The sequence below is a fragment of the Tyto alba genome, unplaced genomic scaffold (assembly GCF_018691265.1).
Source record: "Tyto alba isolate M040663 unplaced genomic scaffold, T.alba_DEE_v4.0 Super-Scaffold_2, whole genome shotgun sequence".
In the NCBI taxonomy this organism is placed as follows: Eukaryota; Metazoa; Chordata; class Aves; order Strigiformes; family Tytonidae; genus Tyto; species Tyto alba.
In genome coordinates, this window is record NW_024881282.1 from 22825204 (window position 1) to 22852225 (window position 27022).

General features: G+C 43.1%; 1 protein-coding gene across 2 annotated transcripts in view; it reads right to left on the reverse strand.

Annotated features, from left to right (window-relative positions):
• FLT1 (fms related receptor tyrosine kinase 1) overlaps nt 1–27022 on the reverse strand; it is a 117934-nt gene that overhangs the window by 19603 nt on the left and 71309 nt on the right. Inside the window, exons 13-18 of one of the 2 annotated variants that reach the window (XM_042793156.1) lie at nt 24477–24767; nt 19234–19380; nt 17207–17338; nt 11539–11645; nt 8339–8477; nt 1970–2074 (exon numbers count right to left, since the gene is read on the reverse strand). In XM_042793156.1, coding sequence (XP_042649090.1) covers nt 1970–2074; nt 8339–8477; nt 11539–11645; nt 17207–17338; nt 19234–19380; nt 24477–24767 — 921 coding nt within the window. Of the gene's footprint in view, nt 1–1969; nt 2075–8338; nt 8478–11538; nt 11646–17206; nt 17339–19233; nt 19381–23680; nt 24314–24476; nt 24768–27022 lie in introns of those variants that run through there. The other variant, XM_042793157.1, reaches the window with a different exon arrangement.

The window sequence follows — 27022 nt, forward strand, 5'->3', positions numbered from 1 at the left end:
ATTAAGGGAATTTGAGTGACTAACTCCAATACAAGCATCCACCCTGTGTACGCAGACATGAATCCCACCATGAAGACTTCTTGTAGCTGCCGTCTGCTCCCATCTATTCCAGGAGCCACCCCTGCTTCCTTGATGGTTCTAGCTGGCCCAAGAAGCCTGCTGCTACTGTAGATAAAGAAATGTCGAATCTGGCAGACCACTCAGCCAGCACATATGTCTGCATGCTGGCAAAACAGCTCAGTTAATCAGGGGTCAGGTGGTGACCCAGGTGACAGGCCATCCACCGAGACCAGTGACACAGATGGCTATTGGCCCACTGATGCAGAAGGTCTGGATGGGGACCAAGGCTTTAGTTTCCTCCCATTTTCCAGACATGCTTGCTGCAAGGTAGTTGTTCCTTTGGCCCTGGCCAACAGGGTATTATTTCTGTGTTTCTTCAATAAGAGGGAGGAGAAAGGTTTGCAGCCCTCTCAGTTGCAAATTCCCTCCTTGGGGATGATCCTGGATATGAAAGCAACACAGACCACCCCCTGCTAAAGCATTTGACCATATATTGCAGAACAAGCCTATTGAGGGCAATATTAAGAGGGCACACCCTACACGGAGTACAGCTGCCAGCTCATTGCTGGCAAGAAATAGAAGCTACTTCTGTTTGAGTGTCGCAGGGACGGACCGTAGTCTGAAAGTATCACACATGTCCCTCCAAGGCCTGGAATTAACATGTACAGATCTCCTGATAACTGATAAGCAAGCAAGCAGCTGTGATGCTAGGAGCCACCGGGTAAAAGAGGGATGTGTCCAAACGATGCCTGAGCAGAGGCAATTGAGAACGTCATGGATCCAAGCCTTGCTGGCAGAACAGGGTATATGTGCTGGCAAGGATTCAAAGATTAAGATAAGAAATGCAGCATAAACTCCCAGGGAAATGCAACAACAACAAAAAAAAAAAAAAAAACCAAAACCAAAAAAAAAAAAAACCAACAAACAAAAAAGCCTCATATGATCCTTACATATATAAGCAAGGTAAAGCTAAATACATAGGAAGGGATGCCACCAGGATCTGGGTTACGGAATTCAGCCACGGCTGCTGCAGGCTGTGACTGAATATAATCCTGCCTGCTAACTTCCCAAGTGCCCTCTTCAAATTGATGAGGGTCTTTGTTCTTTCTGCTCCAATGAGAAAAGCGGCAGTGAATAGCTGGGAGATGATTTCACTTTGGGAAGAGCGCTGGTGTGTGAAAAGCGCTGGCAAATCCATTACACAACCTGGGTGTCAGCATCTTAAGCACCGTGTGATGAGCCTGCAGACGGTTCAGAGAGAACACACCTGCACAACAATTCCAAGATTTAAACTGCTCAATCTGTTTAGCTTAATAAAAGGGCCTTCATGAAGAAAAATCATTATATAATCTAATGGAGAGGGTTAGAATGAGAAGTGAAAGTCAGACGGATGCAAATTAGATGTAAGGCTCCAGTGAGATGATTTATCATTGGAACTAATGACCAAGCTTCCGAGTGTCTTCACATCCAGGTGGATGCCTTTTGCTAAATTTCATTTACAGAGTTCAGTATAGGGTCAGTCTAGCATAATCGTACAACAGAGGGTATGCAGGAAATCTAATTGCCTCTTCTGATCCTACAGAAGTGACTCTTTCATTCTTTCTGGCATTTGAATCAGTAGAACCAGATTTTTTCAAAAATTAGGCAATCAGGTTCTCATTGCATCTGAAACTTTCTCTTCTATCCTGTGACAAATTATCACCATTTTTACTGTGAATGCAATTTTTATTTCATAGTTCTGCCGTTTCACTTGTGGTGGACCTGAAATTTGGTGTACACATTTTGGAAGCTTCCCAGAGTTATTGGTGGGGGGATAACTTCATACCCTCTTGCTTTTGGCAGATTCATATTAAAAGTGGGACGCTATATAAGACATCATTTTTTCCATCCCAGCTCTGTAGCAAGATACCTTTCAGCATTTTCACAGCAACTATTCTGCATGTTGGTGATTTCTTAATTCCAAAAGCAGATGCTTGCACCACCTTTCCAAAAGCTCCATGTCCAAGAGACTTTCCTGTAAAGAAAACAAAATGCAGAGATACATTCTGGTAAGAAAGAAATCTTGTCAGCAAATGACTTCACAGATAATGCATTGAAAAATGTGCTTTACATTGAATCCCACATGTATGTTTCCAACATATAAGTGTGTTAGGTTTTTTGTTTTGTTTGGGTTTTGGGTTTTTTTGTGTTTTTTTTTTTTTTTTTTTTTTTTTTTTTAAGATCAAGCAGACAAAACAGAAGATAGAGTCATCAAGAGGAATAAGTGATATAACTGAAAATTATGCTAAATGAATGCAAGCATTCAGTGGATGTACACTGGTTTCTGACCCAATTTTTTCAGTCTAGCTCTGCCAGAGAAAGATTTGCTCCTCTTTTCCCTGAGCACACTGCACCATGCAGCAGGCTGTGACACAGCTGGTTATGTCCTCAATAACACAGGGTCTCCGCCTGACCATGCACACACACTGAGATGCATCTTGCTACAGATTTTGGTAATTTTTACAAATTAAATTCTTCCTTCTTGAACAAGGTTACTTAAAATTATCTTCATTGCATGGAGGCAGGAGCAACTTTGCTTCACAGCCCCTGGAGTGCATGCACAGCCCCTGATGCTCTTCCCTAGCAAGCCCTTGTAGGTTGAGATCCTGGAGTGGTGAGAAGCTGCAAATCTGTGCAAATGAGACCTTTACATTTGTAAATGAGTTCTGGGGGGATTCATCTAGAGGGGACTCGGAGTGACAAAAGATGGGATTGCTAATGGTGGGTATGATGCTTCCAGATATCCAAGGGCAGACATTTGTGCTGTATCTTCATCATGCTGTTACTGAGCAGACCTCAGGAGAAGCAGCCAGAGGTTCTTGAGATAAATCAAGGGGCACGAATAAAATTCTCCAGTAGTAGAAACTGAGTGTCCTCTTCCTTCGTGTTCAGAACCAGGTAAGACTCCAAGGGTACTGTTGTCACTTTTCTAGACTCCATGACATTTTATACCAATCTTATGATCTTCACAGACTCCTTCATGATTTATTAGTGTTTGAAGCAGGGAGTATTGATTACCTCTTTGATGCTGTGCTCACGTGGACAGGCCTGGCTGCCTCTGCCCTTCTCAAGAGCCTAGCGGAGTTTTGATCAGAGAGATCCTGTCAGCATACCAGCTAACAGTAAACTTTATTTCCAAGTAACTATTTTCAGACTGTATTTGTAATTCACCTCCAGCAGAACCCAGATATGTAAGTGGCTATCAAGAATATAGCAGCAGGCTTTGCGTTGTGGAGAAGAGCAGAAAACAAAGGCCAGCTTTTCGTATAAAGCAAAGGATAACATGTGCCATAGATTTATTTCTCAGATATGCACATGTGATGTAGCCATCTCTATAGGACCATTTCCTTTTCCTATGATGGACAGCTGCTTGACTAGCTCTCACTTGGACATCTACTTTGTTGATGTCTGAGAGATTAATCCCACCCAGACAACCATAAGCAGTGAAAAAGACCTGCTGTCAGTTCTAAAAATAGATACTACCTTTTGCTTGTGTATCACATTTTTAAACTGTAATTCTCAGTATGTCTGTCAGTAGAAGCAAATAGCATGTTATCAAAGCAATGTAAACATGAAGTGGAATATGCTAAGCAAAAAAAAACCCAGAAATTTATTTTCCCCCTTGATGTGCAAATGTGTTGCATTTTTTGCAGCAACTAAAAAAACATGAAGAACTTAATCTACATGGGTGAAAAGCATCAACAGACTGAGCCTTGATTTGTGAAGGGCTTAGTGTTTGCTACAGGAATACAGGATAATCAGTATGTATCTCTGAAAATCTACAGTCACCTTTTTCAGTTACCGTGTGTAGCTTCTTCATTCAGCAGATGTATAAGGGAAGCAACATTAAGACTAAAGTCTCAGTTTTGTTGCTGAATTGATGTTCTTAGTCCTTAATGTATTGACTGTTCATGGTGCCTACAAGATGCAGTTGCAGTCTGATGTCTATAAACGCTATCGTACCTTTGTTTAATCCATAGCTCTAATCTGTTTCCATCGCTGTTAACTCACTTCCCACATCAAGATAACTTACTTAGTCACCATTTGGAAAACATACCAGTTAGCTCATAAAGCTACACAAAGCTGCTAACCTTTCATAAAGGAGAATGAGCACTGGAAACAACACTTCCTTCTCTAAACAACAGTCGTGATTTAATGGGAAACTGTAATAACACTTGATGTATTAGTCTTTGGTGCTCTGCTATTGTTTGTACCATGCTAAATGTTAGCACAGAATAAGGCTGCCTTAACTTTACAGCGCATAGATCAAACTCCATAGTTCGGTACGTAGATCATGTGTATGACTCTAACAGAGTGCTTTTGCAAAAGCCCGTTATGTTGACACACAAAATAATTACAGAATTATTAAATGGAGCAATTAAGCAAAGGAATATTTAGTTGCCCAACCATCTGCACAGTCAGCTTGTCACAGTAGTCAAGCAGCTACGCTACCATGTTTGGGACAATGCTCAGGTATGAAATGTTGCAGCATTTACATCCAGACCAAGGAAGCAAAATGCTCTACTTAAATTTCCTGCGCTTGAATTTGGGATCTTGGGGTAACTCAGAACTCATTAAAGTGAACCCACCCCCGAATCAAGGAGTTTTGGATCAGAAGGTTTCCATTTTGGTCCCGTTTTAGCAGGGTCCTTCAAACATGTGAGTTGTTGGGGTGGACCATCAGCAAAAAGCACTTGCAGGCACCGCTTTCCACGTCCGTGGGAAGGCAGCGGCTCAAAGGTGTGTTCTTTTCTCAGGTCCCCCGCTGCAAGTGGAGCCACCTGGGTTTCCCCTGCGCACGACTTCAGACTTTCCATCATGTTATTTACGCTAGCTCTGCAGGTGGAGGAGAACGGGAAGCGCTCTGCTGGGTGCCGGCGCTGCGGGCTTGCAGTGCACAGGGGGGAGCGGGGCTCGGGGAGCCGACTACCCACTGGTGTGTTTGACATCGCGCCGGAGCCATGTGGCAGCACTCCCTCGGGGTCCTGCACCTCAGCGTCAGCAGCGTGTGACCCCTCATAGATTAGGAAGGTCAAGCCCAAGAGTAAGGTGAGAAAAGCACGATAGCTCAGCTAACGCTAATGCTGGACTGCAATGCTATCGCCGACCACACTGACAGTGATTTATAGCACCAGCATTTTTCTGCTTAATGAAAAGACAGCACTCTCTCAGACTAATCTGCTCTCAGACTAATCTGCTCTCAGACTCTGCTCTCAGACTAATCTATACTGAACGTTAATTACCGTGACTTCAGTGGTGCCCATACAAGATTTCCTGTAACGTCTGTACCTCCTACAGAAGAAGGGGAAGTCCTGTTGTATAAGCACTGCATCACAGCCATGGGCTGTATGTATGAGTGTTGGAGGAACACATAGCAAAGGAGATGTGGGCTGAAAGGAGAGACTTCTTTGCAAAAGTCACAATAAATATGTATCCTGGAGGATAAGTAGGTGGAAAGAAAAAAACAGACATATCTGATGCTGGAAGGGGTTGCATTTCTAAGTAAAAATATTTTTAAAAAAACATAGAAGCACATTTTGTGTTTGTGAGACACTAATCCTCAGAGACTGCCAAGGTTACTCAAAGACTAAGCCAACTGCCATGTAAGCAGGACATGCACTGAGCTAATCTAACATACTGCACATACCTAACTTCTCTGAATCTGGTTCTCATTCATTGTCAGCATTCTTTATTTGTTTACAGCAGTTCTTCCACTTTTAACTCATTCTCTGGTCATCAGTCCTCACCTCCAGACTTCAGACACCAACCCTGCAAGACCTGGGTTTTTCCTTGGTGTTTACATTCCATTTCTGTTTTATTCTTTCCATGGGATTTACACACAAATAAAGCATCTCATAAACCAGCAATCACATTGACTGAACATCAGGTTCTTGGTCCATCATTGTAAGAAAACTATTTGAAGATTGAAGACGCTCCAGCACAAGGTTATGTTTCAGCATTCCCAGAATTGTATATGACAATTATAAATCGCTAGAAATATATTTCAGCTGTGCTTATCCACATCTGGTCACCTTGTGATGTCTAGCAGGCAAATTAAGTGTGGTCCTAATTGTATGCATGCTTTAATCACCCTCTGTCCCTGATCCCGAGAGGACAGAAGGAATCTGTTACAGCTCCTAGCTGAAATGCAGGGATTTTCTAGACCTTGCTGTCGGACAAATGTAATGCATGCCTGAAAGAACAAACAACACTATAGTAACAGGCTGAGACTATGAATGATATTGTTGACCCTCTTGCTAAAATCCGTGTGGTTTCTGGAGGGATTCCTCAATTTCAAAATCTGGTTCCTACCCTCCTGCTCTCCTCATCAGCCCCACACTAGGCTGATGAAGTAAGGAATGCTCCCAAACCCATGTCTTTCACTGAGGCGTCTGTAGGCGAGCTAGCTGTAGGTTCAAAGTTTCCATGGATATATATTTATTTATTTATGCGTGGGCCCACACGTCACTTTCTTGCACTTTATGGCACACTGACAAGAATGTTTATAAGTTTGCAGCACAGACTGAAAACAGGGAGAGTCCGCTGGAGAGAGGAGGAAAGGAAGAAGAAGGGAGGGCTCATCTCTGCAGAGGCTTTTTTCCAAATGAGTACATGACCAGGTGACAAGGGAAGAAAATGACAGTAAATGCCAAAGGTCAGGCTCTCGAGTCTAGAGAGAGAAGCATACAAGTCAGTGGTCTGATTTGGAAGCCTTTGGTTGCCCTGCTTTTATGTCATGTTCTAAGTAAATCAGTCTGCAAAAAATTCTGCATGAGTGCAGCATTCTTGTCCATATTCTCCTTCTATGACAAGGTGACCCGCTTAGTGGATGAGGGAAGGGCTGTGGATGTTGTTTACCTGGACCCTAGTAAAGCCTTTGGCACCACTTCCCACAGAATTCTCCTGGAGAAAGTGGCTGCCCATGGCTTGGATGGGCATAGTCTTTACTAGGTAAAAAATTGGCTGTATGGCTGGACCCAAAGAGTTGTGGTGATTGGGATCAAATCCATTTGATGACCAGTCACAAATGGTGTTCCCCAGGGCTTAGTATTGGGGCCAGTTCTGCTTAATATCTTTATCAATAATGTGAATGAGGGGATCAGGTGCACCCTCAGGAAGTTTGGAGATGACACCAAGTTGGGTGGGTTAGCCTCTGCTTGAGGCTAGAGAGGTTCTACAGAGGGATCTGGACAGGCTGGATCAATGGGCTGAGGCCAACTATATGAGATTCAACAAGGCTCAGCGCTGGGTCCTGCACTTGGGTCACAACAACCCCATGCAATGCTATGGGCATAGGGAAGAGTGGCTGGAAAGCGGCCCGGTGGGAAAGGACAAGGTGGTGTTGGTGGACAGCCGGCTGAATGTCAGCCATCAGTGTACCGAGGTGGCCAAGAAGGCCAACAGCATCCTGGCTGGTATCAGAACTAGTGTGGCCAAGAGGACCAGGGAAGTGATTGTCCCCCTGTACTCAGCACTGGTGAGGATGCACCTCAAATACTGTGTTCAGTTTGGGGCCCCTTCACTGTAAGAAAGACATCGAGGTGTTGGAGCGTGTCCAAAGAAGGGCAATGAAGCTGCTGAAAGGTCTAGAGAACAAGTCCTATGAGGAGCAGCTGAGGGAACTGGGGTTGTTTAGCCTGGAAAATAGGAGGTTCAGGGGAGACCTTATCACACTCTAAAACTACTTGTAAGTAGGTTGTAGTGATGTGGGTGTCAGTCTCCTAAGTAACAATGATGGTACAAGAGGAAATGGCCTCAAGTTTCACCAAGGGGAGGTTTAGATTGGATATTAGGAAAAATTTCTTCACTGAAAGGGTCGTCAAGCACTGGAACAGGCTGCCCAGGGAAGTGGTTGAGTCACCATCCCTGGAGGTGTTTAAAAGATGTGTAGATGTTGTGCTTAGGGACATGGTTTAGTGGTGGATTTGGCAGTGCTAGGTTAATGGTTGGATCTGATGATCTTAAAGGTCTTTTCCAACCCAAACGATTCTATGATTCTATTTTAGTTTTCCTACCTGGGGTCAGAATATAGATACGGACAGTCAGGTAGACACAGTCAGTCAGACTTAAATGCTGTAATTCAGTCAGGTACCAGAGCACTTGGTATGGAATAGCTCACACTGAACCTGGCAGGACGTCGTGCTGTGTGTCTAAAACACACCCAGCTCCTACTTACCTGTAGTTACGGGTACTTCTTATTCAATCACTGAAAACTCAACACCATGTATGCCAATATTACCTAGTTTAAGCCTTTCCCTTGCAACTTCCCACTTGCTGGCATCATAAGGCAGACGTTCACACTGCTCATCTAAGGGGACTTCATCAGGATCCATTATGATTGACAGATAATGGTTGGTCTTCATTTCAGAGGAATAAGGCTAGAAAACAAAGAACATTGCAAAATGAAAAAGATGATAAAAGCATATGTCAGCATTTTCTTGTTTGGATCAAGGGATCCAAGTTAGTTCAGTTCATGAGGCTGTGTGTTTCACAGGCCAATAGATGGTTTGGTTAAGTTCCCTTTGGCTTTTTTATATATTGGAAGACTTTATGTAAAACAAACTCCTTCCTCTAGCTTTCCTCCTATGTGACATATCAGTTTCTTCAATGAAATCCATGTGGATCTGTATTAACATATGGTGTTATGATACAGGCCCTCTGCACAGTCAAGAGAAATATTTTCAGCAAATGACTAAACATTGCTGATAAAAATAGCTTTCCTTCATGATTGTGCAAAGCAAGAAATGGTCATATTCAACAGATGGAGTTCAACTGCCAGTGTTTATTTTTCCCATATGCCCGGCAAAGATAGGTCGCATGTGGTTAGAAGTTGTGCAAGACTAGTCATTATACATTTCAGAAACTGTTTACAAATTTTCAGAATTTTTTATTTCTTTGGTATAATTTCTGACAAATTTACCAAAATTATTTGAGTTTGGAGGAATTAATAAACACCTAGACTCAAACACATGATTCCAAATGAATTTACCAGAAGTTCTGCTTCTACTGAGCAAATGGATTATCCACTTCACATAAGAAATGTAAGGAAAGATGAACCTAATCTCAAAGTTTTCTGCAGTCCATCCATTTTGAAACATTTTATTTCAAAGAGCACCTAGACTGCCATTCTAATCCACTGAACTTTTCCTGACACAAGAGCACTTGTATTTCTGTAGAAAAGGTCTAGTGGTTGCTCTAATTTCCTGGCTATTAGTTGGAATTTATGGAAAATTTGTTGAACTAAGCCTCTTGGTGTTGCTTTTCCTAAACTCATGGAAATAGCACACAGGCACAGACACAAACACACCAATATATCTACATACTCTTTTTTTGTTGCTTTGACTGCCTCCTGTGACTTTCAACTTCCCTCCCTTGGAAATATGTCCTTAAAGCATGCATTTCCAGGCATTTGTTTGAGAAGGATATTACTAGTTGTTCGTGAATTGGTTACAAACACAATTAGACTAAAATGACAGTAGTTGATAGCTCCAGTTGTAGTTGCCTTTCACCATCCCAAATAACCAGAAAGTTAGTCCCAAGAAGGATTGCACAGATGCTTGGGGAAAAGTCAGATAGCATAAAGACTGGCTCCAAACCATCCCCTGACCTTGGACAGGACATGGATAAGTGGGATATGGATAGAAACAGAAGCATGTATAGTGCTCCAAGAAGAACATTTCTTGATAGAGATGCGTGTACCAGACTGGTCACCTTAGAAGAGCTTTCAGGTGGACCCATCCCAGAAAAAGTAATAGGGGAGTGGGAAGGTGCGGAGAGCTTCCTGCAGTTTTTTATTCAGATGCACTGAATACAAGATCTTTGGCACAATTAGAGATTTGAAACAACATTTTGAATGATGAAGAATTGTTAAGTATATCATTTTGTCCCTGTATGCATAACAGACAGGCTTTAAGAAAAATTCTGAGAGCATATATTTTTTCTGTTGTGGGAACATTGTTTGTGTATGAAATTTAATTTAGGGCTAATTCTAGACATACATCCTTGAGAGTAAGAGTTTGCAATAGAAACACGGAGAAGACCATAAACATAGACCAACACTAGCCAGAAAGGCTCATCTGGAAAGGAGCCATCACATGTCATCTAGTTAGTCCCTTATTCTACAGCAACGATGGTTATTTTTATTATCTTTTAAGAATCTAACAAGCAAATGCCAAGTTTTGGTATCATAACAAATAAAAAATATAATCTGCAGCCCTTTGTTGTATTTAAAACTTATATTTTTCCAAGGGTCATGTTATTTATTGCTTCATCATTAGTAGTGAGCAGTCAGAACTGGTTCCACTTGCTTTGTAATTTCTCTTATAGCTACAAGGTTTCTTCACAGCTTCAGCTGACCTCTGCTTTCCCCCATGCATTTCTCCTTACGACAGTTTGTGGCCGTAGGAAGGCAGGCGGAGTGACTGCTGCCATACCACCCTGGTTTGAAGGTCTGGTCCTGCTCTCCCATCAGACAAGAGCAGTTCTCCGTGTAAAACCTAAGATGCAGGCAAGCCTTAATGTGGGTTGAGCTAACGTGGTGCGGGGGAGCTGAAGTCAGCTTTTAGCAATCGTCACGGAGCTCGGCCAGCTGGCACACGCTCAGCCGTGGCAGTGGCGAGCTGATCCCCGTGGCACCTCTCGGGCAGGGTGCAGGAGGGCAGCCGGGGCTCAGCGCTGCCGCGGTGTGGGAGTGGGGGAGAGGGGGACACGCAGCCATTCCTCACCTCATGTCCTGCACTGCACTCCACCGCCCTAATACCTCCCTTCCCTTAAATCCATCTGCTCCTGCAAGTTGCTCTGAGATCTTTCCGCACTACTGAGGAACTGTATTTTCTGCTGATAAGAGCTTCTGTGGTTTAACCTCCACACCCCACGCAATGCAGACATGGTGTTGTCAGCAAAAAGGGGCTTTAAACCATCACTCTCTGCCTTGGACAAGAAGGAGGGTCAGCTGCAGGGGCAGCTAACATTATCATGCTGATATGGGATCATCCACCACCAAAACTACTTCAGTAAAATATCACTTTGGAAGTGATGTAATTATACCAGACACTGTGTGCAAACCAGACCTCAGTGCGCTCTGTGAAGATCTGTCATTCCCAACCACTCACATCTTCATTAAGATGCCAAACCCCTCCAGCTTTTAAGGGAATGGGGATGCCTTTTGTGCGAGTCAGGCACCCAAATGCCTTCAAGTCTCAGAGTGTTGCCCCAACCCAGGCTTTGCTTCCTGGCGTACTCAGGCTTGTGAGTGATGGTTCCCTGGGTGCCCATCAGCAGCCTGGTGATTGCACAGGGAACAAAGGTGGGAAGTAAGGGAAACAGAATTTATTTTGGTAGTATCAGCAATCCTAGTGGCCTGGGAAGGATTTTTTTAATGTGAGCAAAAGGCTGGTAAGGAGAGGCAGTTGCTGCTGGGAGCTCCCTGTTCGTTCTTACCCTCCTCAGCTTGCGAATGAAGAGGGTCAACAGGAGCCAAAAGAGCGTTGCAGCCACGCAGGTACAGGTCAGGGTTATTAGCTCCAGGTTTGATCTCTCCGATGTGCCTGGGAAAATAAAGTGGCAAACATTTTAGAAAATGACCTGCAAAGCAAGGGCATTTTATGTTTCTTGGCCATTAAAATAAAATACCAGGAAGGACCAGCTTCTTTTCAATGGGATGTTAATCTCTGTTTGGACTGGCTCGCAAAGCCTGGAAAAAAAAAAAAAAATTGTCTCCCCAGCAAAGTCGTTGTATTGAACACAGCAAAATTACATTTGATCCATCTGTAAGATTTTCAGCAAAAAGTCAGCTCTTCTTTGGGATGCAGGAGGTGAAGTAAACCAGTTTGAGGATGTCCAGTCAGATAATAATTTTCTTTTGAGATGGAAATTCAGCTGCAGGGTATTTTTAGCCAAATTTTCCCTGCGTGAGAATGTGTGTGGGCCTGTGCATGCAGCTTCACCCCGCCCCACTACAACTGCAAAACCCATCTGGCCAAGCCCACATCTGACAGAGGAGCAGAGGTCTCGAAAACGTTCACTCCCCAGCAGCCTTGGGAGAGGATAGGGCTGCGTGGAGGGGAAAGCTCTGCTGGTCCTTCCCCGGGGGCAATGCAAGAGCTGCAGCTACCATGCAGGAGAAGATCCAGGGAGGGCTTGTGCTGGTGTTAGACGTCACTGAATCCAGGTGTGACCCAGGGCACACTGCAGTGCTGTTGCTTGGGTTTTGCTGTCCAGGACTTTCGATGCCTTTCCCTGGGCACTGGCGCCTTCTCTGCCCCAGCTCAGCGAGCTCTTCCATCGAGTGCCGGTGGCTGAGCCCTGCAGCCCGCACCTCTGGCCCAGCCATGCTGGAAAACCACCAGCTCTCACCAAAAACCTCACCCAGGGGATTGCTGGGGGCTCCCTTGGAGGCTCCTGGTGCAGGCAGCAGGAGTCCCCGAGCTCTTCTTCCCATGGCCTGGATGGATCCGCTCCGGCAGCTGTGAGCTCAGCTCATACAAAGCATGGCACGGGGTTCTTGAGCCCCATGGCCCCGCTGGGCAGAAACCCGGGGTGTAGGGCCTAACGTTCCCTCCAACCTGCTGGTCCCCCAGCAGGCTCTGTGCCCTCAGGTCCCCTGCTCGTCACACCAGCAGCACGGGGCCAGGCTCCCCAAGGGCACACGGGACCCTCTCCTTCCCCAGCAGCGCCGCACAGAGCCCTGCCGCCAGGGAGCTGGGAGAGCTCTCCAAACCAGGGGACAGATTGAGCACAGAAAGGGAAAAACAAAAACAACGACGACTGAAAACGGAGCAGCAAGGAAACATGAACATTAGAAATCTGGAGAGTATTAGAACCCACTGACAGATCTTAAAAAAAAAAAAAGCCAAAATAAAATTCACTTCAGACTGCTATTTAGGGACTCGTAAAATGGTTTCAGAGCAGTCTGTTTTGCAAATCCTGTGATCATGTCAAAATACCACACTTCCCACAATATGTTTTCCATCTGATTGGTAGCAAATGCAAAAATACACCTCATGCTCTGCCTCTTATTCTGATACACCCTCCAGAGAGAGAAAATGAGAGGACAAGGAGGAGTAATTCTGAACATGATTTCACAGTAGTTTTGTCAACTGCACTTCTAGCAGTTTCAGACCCCAGGCAGCTTAGTGTTACTCCTGACACATGAAAAAGGGATGACTGATGTCTCACTGGTGGGCTTACTGGGTAATCCAGAGGGATGTGCTGCCTGGTTTTAGGCAAGACTACAGAGCTTTGTTCAGAGCTTGAATTGCTTCCTGTAGCTGTAGCTTAACTAGCATAATATCTTCCCTTTCTAAAGGTGATAATCAGATTTGCATTTCTGCCCTATATCTAAGATTCCTATGGCATGCCCATTCTGAAACTTTGAGAATAAAGCTCATCAAAGAAAAATATGACTGCAGCTACAAATGGAGATATAAAATACGTATTTCTCCAAAATACCAAGTGTTAATTTTTCACAAGTGTTTTTCTAAAGGCTTGATTTAGATATAGGACACAGTGGTGGCATAAATGATACAGCTTAATGCAGCTTGCCTATCATCTGGCATCAGGCTTTCATTTTACATATGGATACTCTGTTCTTGCTTCTGTGCAATACCTGTGCAGATGGTGAGTAATAGTTTCTGACATTTATTCAGCAAAACCTAGAGGGGTTGAAGGTCCATTTGTTGCTGCTGCTCCATATGGCAGGACTCAGAAAACTTGAGAGGCACAGTCTTGGGGTGGAAGGCAGCAATCCCCTAACCACTACTGTATGCTGCCCAGGGGTTACTGAAGAGATGTGAAGGTGCTGTCTTTGAAACATCCAAGCAAATTTAGGCAAGCAGAAAGTATTTCTCCAGGCTGGGGTTGGGCTGGGTTATCAAATGCCAGGCTCCTAGTCTTGCTAAAAGCCTTGCAGCCAGAGCTGTCCGAGTGCCTCTCAGCTGGGTAGGAAAAGGTTTAATTTGAGATTTCTGGCTCCCCCTTGCACCCCTCCCAGACCTTTACCCACCAGCCACCTCATCAGAGACAGACTTGCCCCTGTGTGCAGCTCTGCCCCATCTGACTCACTGCGCAAGTGGCAGCCCCCTTCCTGCCCCAGAGCCCCTCTGAAAGCCCCCTCCCCTCCCCCCCGCACTGTCCCATGTCTCTGCAGTGCTGCAGAATTTCCATCCTTGGAAGTTTTCATGACCTGACCAGACAAAGCCATCACTGACTAGACGTAGTGTTGGTGATGATCTTGGTTTGAGCTGAGGTTGAACTAGAGACCTCCAGGACTCCTTTCCAACCCCCTTTGGCGGTCCTCCAGGGTAACAGGAGTCTAAGTGTCCCCTGATGTTCACCTTTTCTCTTAATCACCCACATAATCCAGACTGAACCTCATTCAGTAGCCAAGGGAATTCCAGTTAAACTTAATGGAAACATTCCTGATGACTTCAGAGTCAGTGTGACTCAAAAGGCACAACAACTTTTTGAGATACAAAGTCAGAAAGGTAGATAGAAAACCAGATAGTTATTTAAAAAGCAAACACCATTTTCATAGTGTCAGAATAGTTCACTGAATGCTTAATAAATGTGGTCCTTCCCTTTTCATCAGCAGGGATCACATTAAGCTATCAAGCATCAGCTTTAAGGCAGGGCACGTTGCTGTATTCCTTGGCTTGTTATACATCCAGATTTCAGTGAGCGTGAGCTGTAAAAGATGCTCCTTCCTTCATCAACACATCCCCCTCAAATGGTGCAGCACCTCTGCAACTAGATGTATTGCTGGCTCCCGCTAAGAGGGGGTGTGAGGGTCCCCAGGAGGGGAAGCAGGTCAAGGCTTTCATGGCAAGACATCCACTCTGCGAGCAGGGTGACCCCCCAAAGGAGCGCTGCCCAAGACAGCCTGTGTTCCCTCTGTGCCCAGCAGCACGTGTCCCCAGGCTTTCAGGGACATGCTCCCCTCCGCCTGCTGGGTGCTCTGGCAGCCTTTTGCTGTTCCACCCTTGCAGATTCGTTGTCTCTTCAATTCCTCAGCCAAGAGCAAGTGGACAGCTTGCTCTGACGTGTCCACAAACGTGGCCCCTCTCCTCCTCAGACAGCCCAGCAAGCACAGCTTCCAAACCAAACAGGGGCTGCAATTATTTAAAGACAGCCCTTTGATTCCACCATCCATTCATCCATCTCTGATACAAAAATAACACATTGTTTTATCTGTGAGTATAAGAATGTTTTTTCAGAGGAAATAAAGAGAGGAGACAGTTTCCTTCCTGACTCATTCACAAACTACTCTTCGAATCTGCTAAACATGGCCATTGACACGAGGCATCGCTCCACTCTCTTTGATCTGCAGCCCTGTGCTCTGAGAGCCACTGGGACGGAGGGAAGGCTTTGGTGTTCACAGCAGCAATCGCAGGGTGTCTATTTCTCAGAAAGACAAGCAAATAGGAAAGCCTAGAGAGTTTCAGCCCTGATTTTGTCCCTCCAGGGTCAGGGATGGGGTAAGAGGCTGCTGTTCCCTGGGAGAGGGACAGAGGCTCCAGCTCAGTGTAGGAATGAGTGAAAAAACCTCCAGTGACATCCCTCCATGTAGTAGGAAGAGAAAGGGTGGAAAGGCATTTTCCTTGATCCTAGTAGATAAGACAAAGTCTGTCTTTCTTTCTCATCCAGTCTCTAAGCTATAAATTTTAATATGGTAGTCTTCATCTCCTGCCTATTTAAGAGCTCCCATAGGAGTCACACAAGGACATTGCCAGTGGTACCTCAAGACATATAACCAGAGAAGAAGCTTTCCTGGCTGCTCTCTTTTCTCTCCTCTGGATCATGGACTAGGAGATATGACTTCCTAGAAGTCATCTGACAGAATGCTTGTGGTTGTAATAAATGACCAAGCTACAATGATGTTAAAAATCAATACAATAATGAATTACATTGTCTGGGACTATCAATTAGTAGGATGAATTGGACAGCAAGCACTTAGGCACAAGTTATTCTTTTAGCTATTATAGCAGCTGTAAATCCTTAACATTATTGATAAGGAGATGTGTTTTTAACTCCTTGATTACAACAGTTAGGCTAGCCCACACGTACATATACTTATCCTTGACCTTTTAAAGCAAAACCATCATTACATCATCAACAATCACCATTAACTGAGACTGCTAACACACTCATGGCAGAAAATCAATACTGATTTACTAGCTGTAATTGTCTTCTGCTGTAGGGTAGTATTCAAATACTCAGTAGTATTCAGATACATTTAGCAATTTTATGAGAACAACCACAAAGACATAATCTTTGCCTGAGAGACCTGGTGGTAGTCAAATTGTATTCTATAAAGAGAAACTAAGTGCATTTAGGACTATTTACTTAACATATGAGATCAATAAGATAGGTTATGTCAAATTCAATTCTTACATGGCACTGATTTATATGGAGAATGTCAACCTACTTCTCTTATCTCATAATATGTGAATTAAAAGGGTATTCAGTGAAACTGAAAAGTCACTGAATAAACTTTATTTTTATGCAGTGTAAAATTACTTGATAGAAGTCACTGCCACAGGCTTGAGTCAAGCTTGGCAGAAGACAGAAAAATGCTGGGCACTTAAATGAATAGCAAAATAACTCAAGTAATGGTTACAGAAATAACTAGATCATACCTACTTCTTACAAGTACCTTTGAAAAATACATGTGTAGTTACCACTAGGCTAAAATCTTCTAGTCTGATTCGGCAGTTCACTTTACATTGAAAAATAAACAAATGAAAATATCCCAGGCCTCTAATTTCTAAGGAATTGACCTGAAATGGGAAAATGAGTGGGTAGGAGAGTGTTCCTTATTCTGTTTTTTATTTGTTTTGATGATACTAAATTTACATCCGTCTTCTACCCTGACCTGATCTTTGTTGGGTTGAAGCAATTCTTCTTTTTAGGTCAGTGTAAACATGCTCTGAGTTAGCATTTCCTGCTAGGCTTCCTTTCCAACCTGGTACACTTCCCTTGCTATGACTTCCTTCAAATTGCTGCCTTCAGAGATCACCACATGAGCCCCAAGTCACACTCCCACCTTTCCAGCCTGAGCAGGAACATCACCCTGGCAAGTTTGCTCTTCCCATTTAATGTCATTCTTTACCTTGTACCGTGACATATGCTGCGCTCTCCACGGACCCTTTTAAGTTGGTGGCTATACACTGGTAAAGTCCTTCATCTTCCTCTTTTACTCTTTCAATAAACAGCATTCGGCTTCCGGGCCCTAAAATTATTCCTGTGAAATGAAATATTTCGCAATGTGAGGGAGCCAGGATATAAACAAAAACAGGCCCTTGTGTAATAATATCTGCTTCAAGTTCTTCTCAAAAGAAATCTGAGCCACAGACTGCACAGCACAATGTTATCTGCAGGAAAGCCAAATATACTTGGATGTTTCGGGAATCTTTTGGAAATCAGTGTTTACAAAGCTCTTGCGTGAATGAAGAAGTTCAGCATAAGGGAACGATCTTGGGAGCACTTGGTACTGTGTATATTGGTTAGCACTGTGCCTACTCTTTCATCCAGGTGAGTTCTTCAGCATGCCTCCAGCGTTTAGAAAATGAGTGGCCTGATTACTGCACTGACAGGAGTAGATCTGCTTCAGAAGCAGCTCAAGCTTAGAACACTTCCAAGACCCAGCTCCATGCATCCACACTGGCCTTATGGGCAGCAGACTCACTCCAAATCTCACTTGTGCCATGGAACAATGGGCACCTTTGCAGAAGGACCCCAGCTGGTGCAAAGAGAGGTCATGACATGCATCCTAAAATGTAGGAGTTACCTGAAGTTTTCAACATCTTGATTATTCCAACTAGGTCAACTCAAAACCCATCCTGGGCATTACTCCAGCAAGTCAGGAAGAGACAGGGAGCAGATTTGGCCTCAGGACTGCCTCTAAGGCACCATAGAGCCAGGAAATGCACAGTCTTGTGCGTTTGGCTCCATAAGAACTACTGTCCCATCAAAATGTACTCCCACCCACCTATTTCAGGCACCTAACTCTGTTCTCACCTACTCTCTAGAGACATCTTCCTGGCTCCTAACTTTATGTGTTGCATTACAACCAAGTTAGACGCCTAACTTTCATTTTAGAAAATAGCATTAATAATGCACATTACAATGATGTGGTCACTGTAAAGCTTCATGGAATCTGGCTCTAGATTAAGTTTAGTGCCCGGTCTGCCAGTCTGCACAGGCTTATAACTCACTTGGAGAAATCCTCAGAGCTTTTCTCAGTTGCCTTTATTCATGCTATAGTAATTTCCAATAGCACAGGACAGAAACACAAATGCAAACATTCTAAAAGGTTGTTATTGAAGACTACACTTAAGATTCAAGTTCCTACAGACCTCCTTGTACATTTTTGTTGAGCCTGTAACACTAGCTTATTGTGTGCTTCTGATACAAATGTGGGTGGATTCCCATGAGAAAGGTTTTGCCTTTTCCCCCATCATTCATCTCCCCCTGAAATCTCCAAGGAACACTTCTGTGACTGTGGTGGACACGTAGCCTTAGCTGGTCTTTGAAGTCACATTCCAGACACAGCAGTAAACATCTCCAAAAGTTTTTCTGTAGCTACAGCATGCCACCTGGGAAGCTGTTCCTTTCTGCTGCGTGAGACCTGGATTCCTGTGCTTCCAGCAGACACGTTTTGGTTTTGGACACCGCAGATACGGATCTAGCCTGATGGCTAGGTTGTGAGTCAAGAACAGACTTTGCATGCCTGACCACAGACTCCTCCTGGTACTCCTATGCACATCATGCAAGCTTGGTTTTCTCCTGCCGAGCTATACGCTGGCCAAGACACCTGATCCTTAGGCTCCCTCTATAGTAAATGGAGAGAAATATGTTTCTCTGGAGATGACTCTTTTAAGATGCAAATTGAGAGCTATATTTCTTCCACTGGCTCAGAGAGACCCATTGTGTCTACACCTCCAGCCTGGCTGAGGTTTTGGAGTGAGACAGAATAACCTGGAGCACCCGTGCTGCTCGCCTGCCTGCCTGTAATGCCTGGGCAATACTCCTTCCCTACATCTGGGCACCAATGCCAGTGACTCTGCAAATGGCTACCTAAGGCAGACAGGTGAATAAAAAGGCTGTAAAAGGTAGGCGAGTACATAGAGCTCTCACCTGATTCTTGCTGTATTTCCTCATGGTTTTTAAACCAGGATATCTGGGGCTCAGGGATGCCATGAACCTGGCACTCCAACATGGCAGAGTTACTGGTGTTCACTGTCTGATCCGTAAGGTGCCGCAGTAGAGCTGGTGCCTCTTGAGCTACAAAACAAAACAACACCTCTGTTTTACATTCTTGTAACTGTGGGGATTTAATTATCTTCCCTACCAGCATTTTACCGATGTTATAGGTTGCTATGGCTGTTCTACCAAGTTCACTGTGCACAGATTTTGTTTACCATTCCAGTTTGCTTAAGAGCATTTGGTGTGTACAGAGTACTCAGTGATAGCAGGTTATGATGACCAGTGAAGACCCAATGATGACATTGTTTAAAAGATTTCCTCAGTTCCATTACCAACCACACTTGTTTATTGAAAGAAAGGAGTTCCTATGAAAGCACAGATTTTTGCATCATCAAGAGAAACAAACTGTGGCACCAAAGTTTTTAACAATTAGCAGGACACCCATGTAGCAGAGTATCTCTGTGTCACTGATAGCACCATGCGGGTCTGTACACCACAACACCCATGAATGTGACTTTTATCCTTTACTTACTTTAAAGAGCACAATTACAAAACCGTATTCGGTAAACTCACATCATCTAAACCCAGAAACCATAAGCACAGAAACATTGTGTTACATGTCCCAAAGTCTTAATAAATTCTTCCACTTTTGAATTTCACATATTTGGCTGAACGCAACAAGGCTTGGCCAAACCACACCACAGCCCGCTTGCCAAAACTGCGTTGGTGAGAGATGCGCCCGTGTCCTCCATCATCCCACAGACGCTGGAAACCCTGACAGCAGGGGCTGGAGCTGAGTGCTAGCAGGCCACACAGTACAGCAACACCGCTCCTGTTTTAATTTTATCTACTGACATTCATACAAGCGCAATGTAATAAAACACATTTCCATGACAGTCAGTGACAATGAGTACTGGAAGCGCATCTCATCTGTTCTGCTTCTGCTCAAGGGCCTCCCAGAAGGGCATTTCAAAAGCACTCTATAAACATCATGTTAAAGTCATCCCTGAAAGAAGCAAAACAATGAATCTTTCTCATCCTCATTTCAATCCCTTGCCACTCCTTCCCCCATTTCGTACAGAGCCAGAGGCTGTTCTGACAAAGATCAAGATATTTGCAACGTTTATGTACATTATATGGCAACATCTTTCTGTCACATTTGCAACTGTCACATCATCCTCTTTGGTATTTTGTTCCCTTTAAATCAGTGATGGAGAATCCAGGGAGCTCCTGAGCAATCTCACAGGCGCAGATGCTCTGCAGAGTCCCTCAAATTCCCTGGTCTTGCAAGAACCGATTATTTGCAATCCTTCCCTTCAAGGACACTGCCAGGATCAGCAGTTACTAACATGGTAAGACACAAATTACAAAATACGAAACGAAACAAAACAAAGCAGAAAACAACTCTTCTCAAATATGTTCTTATAGACTGCAATAGATACAGATACACCAAGTTCAAGTATAGTATCAGCCAAATTTCTGACATTCTGTGTTTGGAAGATTATTCTCTATCCTTTCAGAAAAAGTGACTATCAGACATTTCCATCTTCACAATCATTCTGTTACCAGCTGTAAATAAAAACTCTCCAGAGCAATAAAGCACCTATGTACCACCAGCTTATTCAGTGTGCACGAACCCTGTAATACCAAAAGCACTTTTAAAGTAGGGTATCTTTGCTATGCTCTTATCCCTTGAAATTAATTCCAGCAGAGTCATGAACATGCAATGACCACTTTGAGTTTTTCTGAGCTGCAAGCCTGTAATTTCCACAGGCAATGTTATTTTTTGTTTACAGTGTAGCAGACAATTTGTTCTCTCTTCCCAAACAGTAATGCTCATGAGAGAGGCTGTAAATTCTTCATCACATACCTATACAATCACATAGTCAACAATATTTGCCTTGCAGCCAAGAAGACTGCCCTTGCCTCACTGGTACCTCGCCTTGATTTTTGCACAGTTCTCAATTTTCACAACACTGTCTACGAACAGTCACCATCTGATGCATGTCCACATACACACGCTGAGGAGAGCTCCACAGTTCACATTTATCAGCAGTCCCTGACGGACACCCCAGTCCAGACATCCAAAATGAAGGCGGACAAGATGACACAACAAAGGCAAATCACACATTCAGTGAGTTATTTGTGATTAATTTTAATTTGTTTATAACCATACACTAAAGATGGGTTTTCATATTAAGAAAAACTTTTTTGCTTAAAACTTAAGTCACCATTCACACACTTTCAATAATTTCTCTGCTGCAATCAGCTGATTTTTCAAGGACTTGGTCAACCTGAGGATTATTCTTTTGCAAACCACCCATTTTCTCCCATTCATTTTTGCAGTGAAGCCAAGGGAGGCAGTTTCCAACACCCTTCTCTGCTCAACTTGAAGCCGAGGGGCTGCCCTGGCCACCAGCATGCCCAGTGCAGGACTCGGCACCCAGGGCAGCCCCCCCGGCTTGTACCCAGCCCTTGTGCCTGCCCAGAAATGCTGCCTTGTCAGGCCAAATTCTGCTCTCAGTTACCTCGAGGAACTTCATTGTAGGCAGACTTTGGCCCAACATGAACAACGAGGGAGTCACAAAGGGGAGAAGGGGACCGCTGGTGTCAGAGCACTCAGCCAAACCGAGGTGGTAAGGAGGGAAAATGTGCATTTCCAAAAGCAAACAACGGTAAACAAGGGGAAAACATTACAATTTGTTAATTTTGGAGTTTACTTTTGCATTCCATCCATTTTTGCCCTTTGTTATGATTATGTTGTCTGTTCACTTATTTTTATTAATCAGTACAAAAATATAAATACAAGCTTTAATTTTAACACTTAAAAAAAAAAAAATTATAAATCACACCTTTCTCCCTAAATAATATATTACACAACAGAAGGCAGAGAAACTCCCCAAACTGATGAGATTCTCCAGTCATCTGAGGACGTCAAAAGTGACATCAGTAGTTTTTATCTGGCCACCAAGATCTGCTTTCCTCAAACGTTTCCAGTGAGGTTTCTCTGTGCCTCCCAACACGGGCAGCCACAGTGGGATGTCAGGACATCCTTACGCAGCATGGCCCTCCGAGCACTGGTCAAGACCAGGCTGGCAGGACGTCCACCCAGCAGTGATACACATCATCACAGTTCACAACAATTTCACAGAGGAACAGTCTAATCGCCACATCTCTTTTTTTTTTTGACCCGAACTCATATTGCCTGGCAACTGGCTGCTACAAGTCATCACGCTCCAGCTCCCAAGACCATGGAAAATTCTTAATGTCCTGTCATCACCGCCCACCTTGCCATCAAATGTCTTCTCACAAAATAGCCTTGCAAAAAAGGGGATTCTGTATTGTAATTCTCCTGAAGACTTGCAAATGCTAAAGAGTGCACTTGCTCCATTTTTAAGCAGTCACCAATGATTTTGCTTGCTTTTTAGGCATGTTTTAGAAAAAAAGAGAGCCAGATTCCTTTGCAAGAACACATTGTTTCTGGAAGCCATCACACTAATAATGAACAAAAGAGCTACTGTATACAAGCAGGCTATAGGTGACATTTCAAGATATAAATGATTATTCTTTTCTTTACTCTGACAACTTCCAGGTTATCAATTGTTTTCTAAGCATTTTAGGCTCCATGAAACTGGCATTATGGGGAAATGCTATTGTTTACCCTTTCACACTTGACAAAAGCAATTCCCACGTGAAAGACAAGTTTAGCCGTGGGACACAGCCTCGATACCTAAAGGAGGAAATAGTCTGGTGAGTTCCCAAGCACAAGAAACTGTCATGTTGTCACCCTCTATTTTAAAAGCACAGCCACTTTGTTCCTTTGCTGTAGCTATTTTGGTCACTACGCTCTGTTTTGTTATGGCTTATGTAAATGCTATATAAATGATCAATCATAAATGTAACCAAAAATAATAAAAGCTATGTACTGTAAAAAAATAAAGTTATCAGATCTATTAAAAATAGTAGCTTCTTCCTTATACAGAATTTATAATACACAGAAACATCTCATAGCAAAATCATAACGAAGGAAAAAAAGGGGAAACGCTCACAAGGAAGTTTTAGGTTGCCCTTAATTCTCCTTCAGCAGTTTGGCTGGTTCTTAATCCCCATAATAAATCCAATTGTCGTTTGCATACCAAAAGTAATGAATATTTTTAATGGTTTCAATTTTGAATTTGTATTTTTTAAAACTTATTAAACAACTCACTGTGCTGGCTGCAACGTTGTCAGTCGTGTTAGTGTAATATTTCTCGTTTAATAAAATAATTACAACATTACAAATTGCTGAATCTTCAGGCCAGGAGCAACACTCACACTTTTATCAGTAGCTTTTTACATTAGTGCAGAACTGACTTTAAAAATTGACCAACACAGCAACTGGAAGTCTAACTGGATTTATTTGGAGAAACATGGTTCACGTTTGTCAGTTTTAAAATCATCATTATTATAAATGATATGATAGGTCTGTGCATTATATCAACATTTTTATTTCTTCCCTGCATACTTCTTTTAGAAGATACTTTTTAAGATTAATGTACTTTAGTGTAGAAAATAATTTCAAATAAATAAGCATTAGAACTTGCTCAGCAGGTAATATTTATAAGTCCATCAATATCAGATTAAAATAAAAAATATATAGTCCAGTCAATCTCAAACTGAATTGTGCTCATTCTGCACATTCAAGTTAACTTATTAAATGTCCATTGTTGACTGAAAACAGCAGTTTTTAAAGTTAATCAGTTTATTCAGCTTTGACACTTTTGACGAGGCCGATATCAAAGTGGAAGAAAAGATTGATCCAAAGTTTTCCTTATCGCTCAGTAGGAGACAGCAAGAGAAAAAATAACAACATGCAAAATGTAGCACAGGGGATCTTCCAAACCCCGGCTTCCACGTGCCTTGTCAAAGCAGAAAACACCCGTCTGAACTCAACTGGAAGCTCATGCGTTACGGTTTTGTTTGCTATTCCTCCTACGTCCAACCCATGGGGGAATGTGCACCACCTCAGGGCCTGAAAGGTAGCAACAGTAATAAAAAATCAAGATGATATGAGACACCTGTTACTGTTTAATGAGTCCTTTAATGTTTTACATTGCTTTGTGTTGTACAATCATTCCTTGTGCTTTTATATTTGAGGATCCGAGAGTAAACAGCCTTTTTGTTGCAGTGCTCACCTCTGATTGTAACGTCTTTCTTTTGAAGCACTTCTTTCCCCGTGTATATGTTCCTTGCTCGGCAGGCATAGGTGCCCGAGTGTGCCAGGGAAACATTCTTGATGGTCAGAGTGAGGGTGATGGAGTACTCCTTGTTGAGAGACCTTTTTGCTTTCGTTTGATTGTTGACCGTCCTCGGTAAAATCCAAGCAATGTCTTTGTACAGGAATTTGTTGGCTGAACAGGACAATATCAAATTCTCTCCTTCAATGGGCATTTTTTCCAAACTAATATGGAATCCACTTGGTACATCTGTCAAAAATCAAGAACACTTTTTAGTTTATATGAAATGAATGAGCCAAAATTAACATGGAGTATATTTTCCCCTTTATCAGGAAGTCTTTGAACTAATCAACGTCGTTGTCTTCCTGCTGAAGTCTGTAATCTTGCCTTCCATATGCTAGGCTTCAGCTATTCTTAAAATTTGTCTTGGAGCTACGAGACACTTAAGTTCAGACATCAGTTGGTGTAAACTGAAGTCGCTCTTGGAAGTAATGGGTTTGTATAAATGTTATGCCAAGTTAAGACAGACTGGGGCAAGGTACCAAAAGCAGAATTATTTAAAGACAACATAGTGGGGCTATGAAAAAGGAGGATAATTCTGATCTCAGCTCCAGCTTGTGAACTGCATGGGAGAAAATGAATCTCAAGAGGACAGTAAAAAAATACTGCAGCACATCATCCTTTATTATACTGTTGTTTTTGTTTTGTGTTTTTTTTTGTTGTTGTTGTTGTTGTTATACATAAGTATTCAGAAAAATTATGTCTATTCCTTTAAAATTTTTCAAATTCTGAGAAATTACTGAATCTGTGATTACATGCCTAAGATTTCCTTTAGAACAGAGATATTTACTTTTCATGTATGTCAGCCATCCAAGAGGAAAGCAGAAACAGTACCCTCTGGCCTGGGTGGCCAGCTGTGTGCAGGCAGCACTAGGATGAAGATCATTCTATTTAGGCTGCTTGGCATTAAACACAGGTGAACAATATTTCCACCTGAGAGACCTCAAGGGTCATTGCACTAACCATTTACAAAGTGTAAATATGACTTAAGTTTTCACAAGGATTCTTCAAAGCAGATAGTTCAGGCAGGAATAATTTAGCCAACAATGTAAAAATTCATATTTGAAAAAGCCATCTTTGCAGTTTGTTGTAATGTTACTGCAGCTTCCTTCACCTGGGAAGTGGTGCAGACCCGCGGCGGTGCCGACTGCCTCCTGGCTGCCTCTGCCCAGGGCTCACCCCTCCAGCAAGGGAGAGCTGCTCCACTGACCTCAGTGAAAGTAGAAGCAAGTTCTAGAGAGAAAACACTTCCAAGTTTTACTCCTAGAGTGCAACCTCTCTTGGTTTATTTGTAGCCAATATTCTGATAAAGTAATTTCCTTCTTCTTGGTCAAGTGACATCGACTTTGGCCATTTTCAGTTGTTCTTTCACTGCTAATTGCTACAGCACTTGGCTGTGAATTTGACTCAAAATCATAAGAATGGTTTTGTCTTTCATAAGGGAGAATTATGCCTTCTTTTCTTGTTTCTTAGAGCATGAACAGCTCGATGCCAACTTTCATTCAGTTCTATGCTTACCAAAGTCACTTAGGGTTTAATGTCACATCAACGGGACATGTAAAGAGTAGATCTCCCGTGAATAATATCCCACATCTTCTTTCAATAACCCCTTTCATTGATTGACCAATTCATCAGAAAGCTTCTCCTTAAGTCCCCACAATGCAAACTGAGCTGCTTTACCTCCCCCAGGGGGACCACGAACATGACCAGCTCACTGCTGCCTTTCAAACAGAGTTCTGCCTGTTCAAAGTCTGGTATCAGTTGCTTCCCTTAATACCCTCTTTTCCACACTTATCCCTGAGTGTTAAACACAGGGTAAATGAGCTTCTGCAAGTCCTGGGTTGAAATTTCCTCTAGCTGTAGACGCCTTCCAGGGAGAAGCCTGATTTCTGTTGGTTGAACCCATCACACCCTTGCAGTAGGAGCAAAGTGTGTGCCTGTCATCAGGTGTAGCTCAGGTTAGTAATTCAAAGATCAGCCTAATGGAGTCAGTGACACTAATAGATTGGATATTAAAGCCTGTGTGTTGACTTGTTTCTCTTACATTTCACTGGGATCCCTTTTTTTCCTCTCTCTAGCAAACAAAACAATAAGAAAACCTTTAAATTTAGTGAATACATCTGTAAGTGACTGCCATCTGCATCCTTTCTGATATATAAGAGTGCATGGTGCCAGATTCTGATCTCAGTTAAGAGCATGCTGACTGGAAGTGCTACTAAGACAAAACGTTTCCATACATGGGGTACAACATATTTAGCCTAAGCTGTCAAAATGTAGTCATCTACTTGAATATAGTTGTCTTGTGTATGGGCAAAAGTTTACAGCCCATGGAGTGACAGAGGCACCTCCAGAGGGTAATGCAACCCATCGTCTTAAGATGAGTCAAATTCCAGAGATCCTGATCCCTCACGCTTAATTATGAAGAGATCCTACATGACCAGATT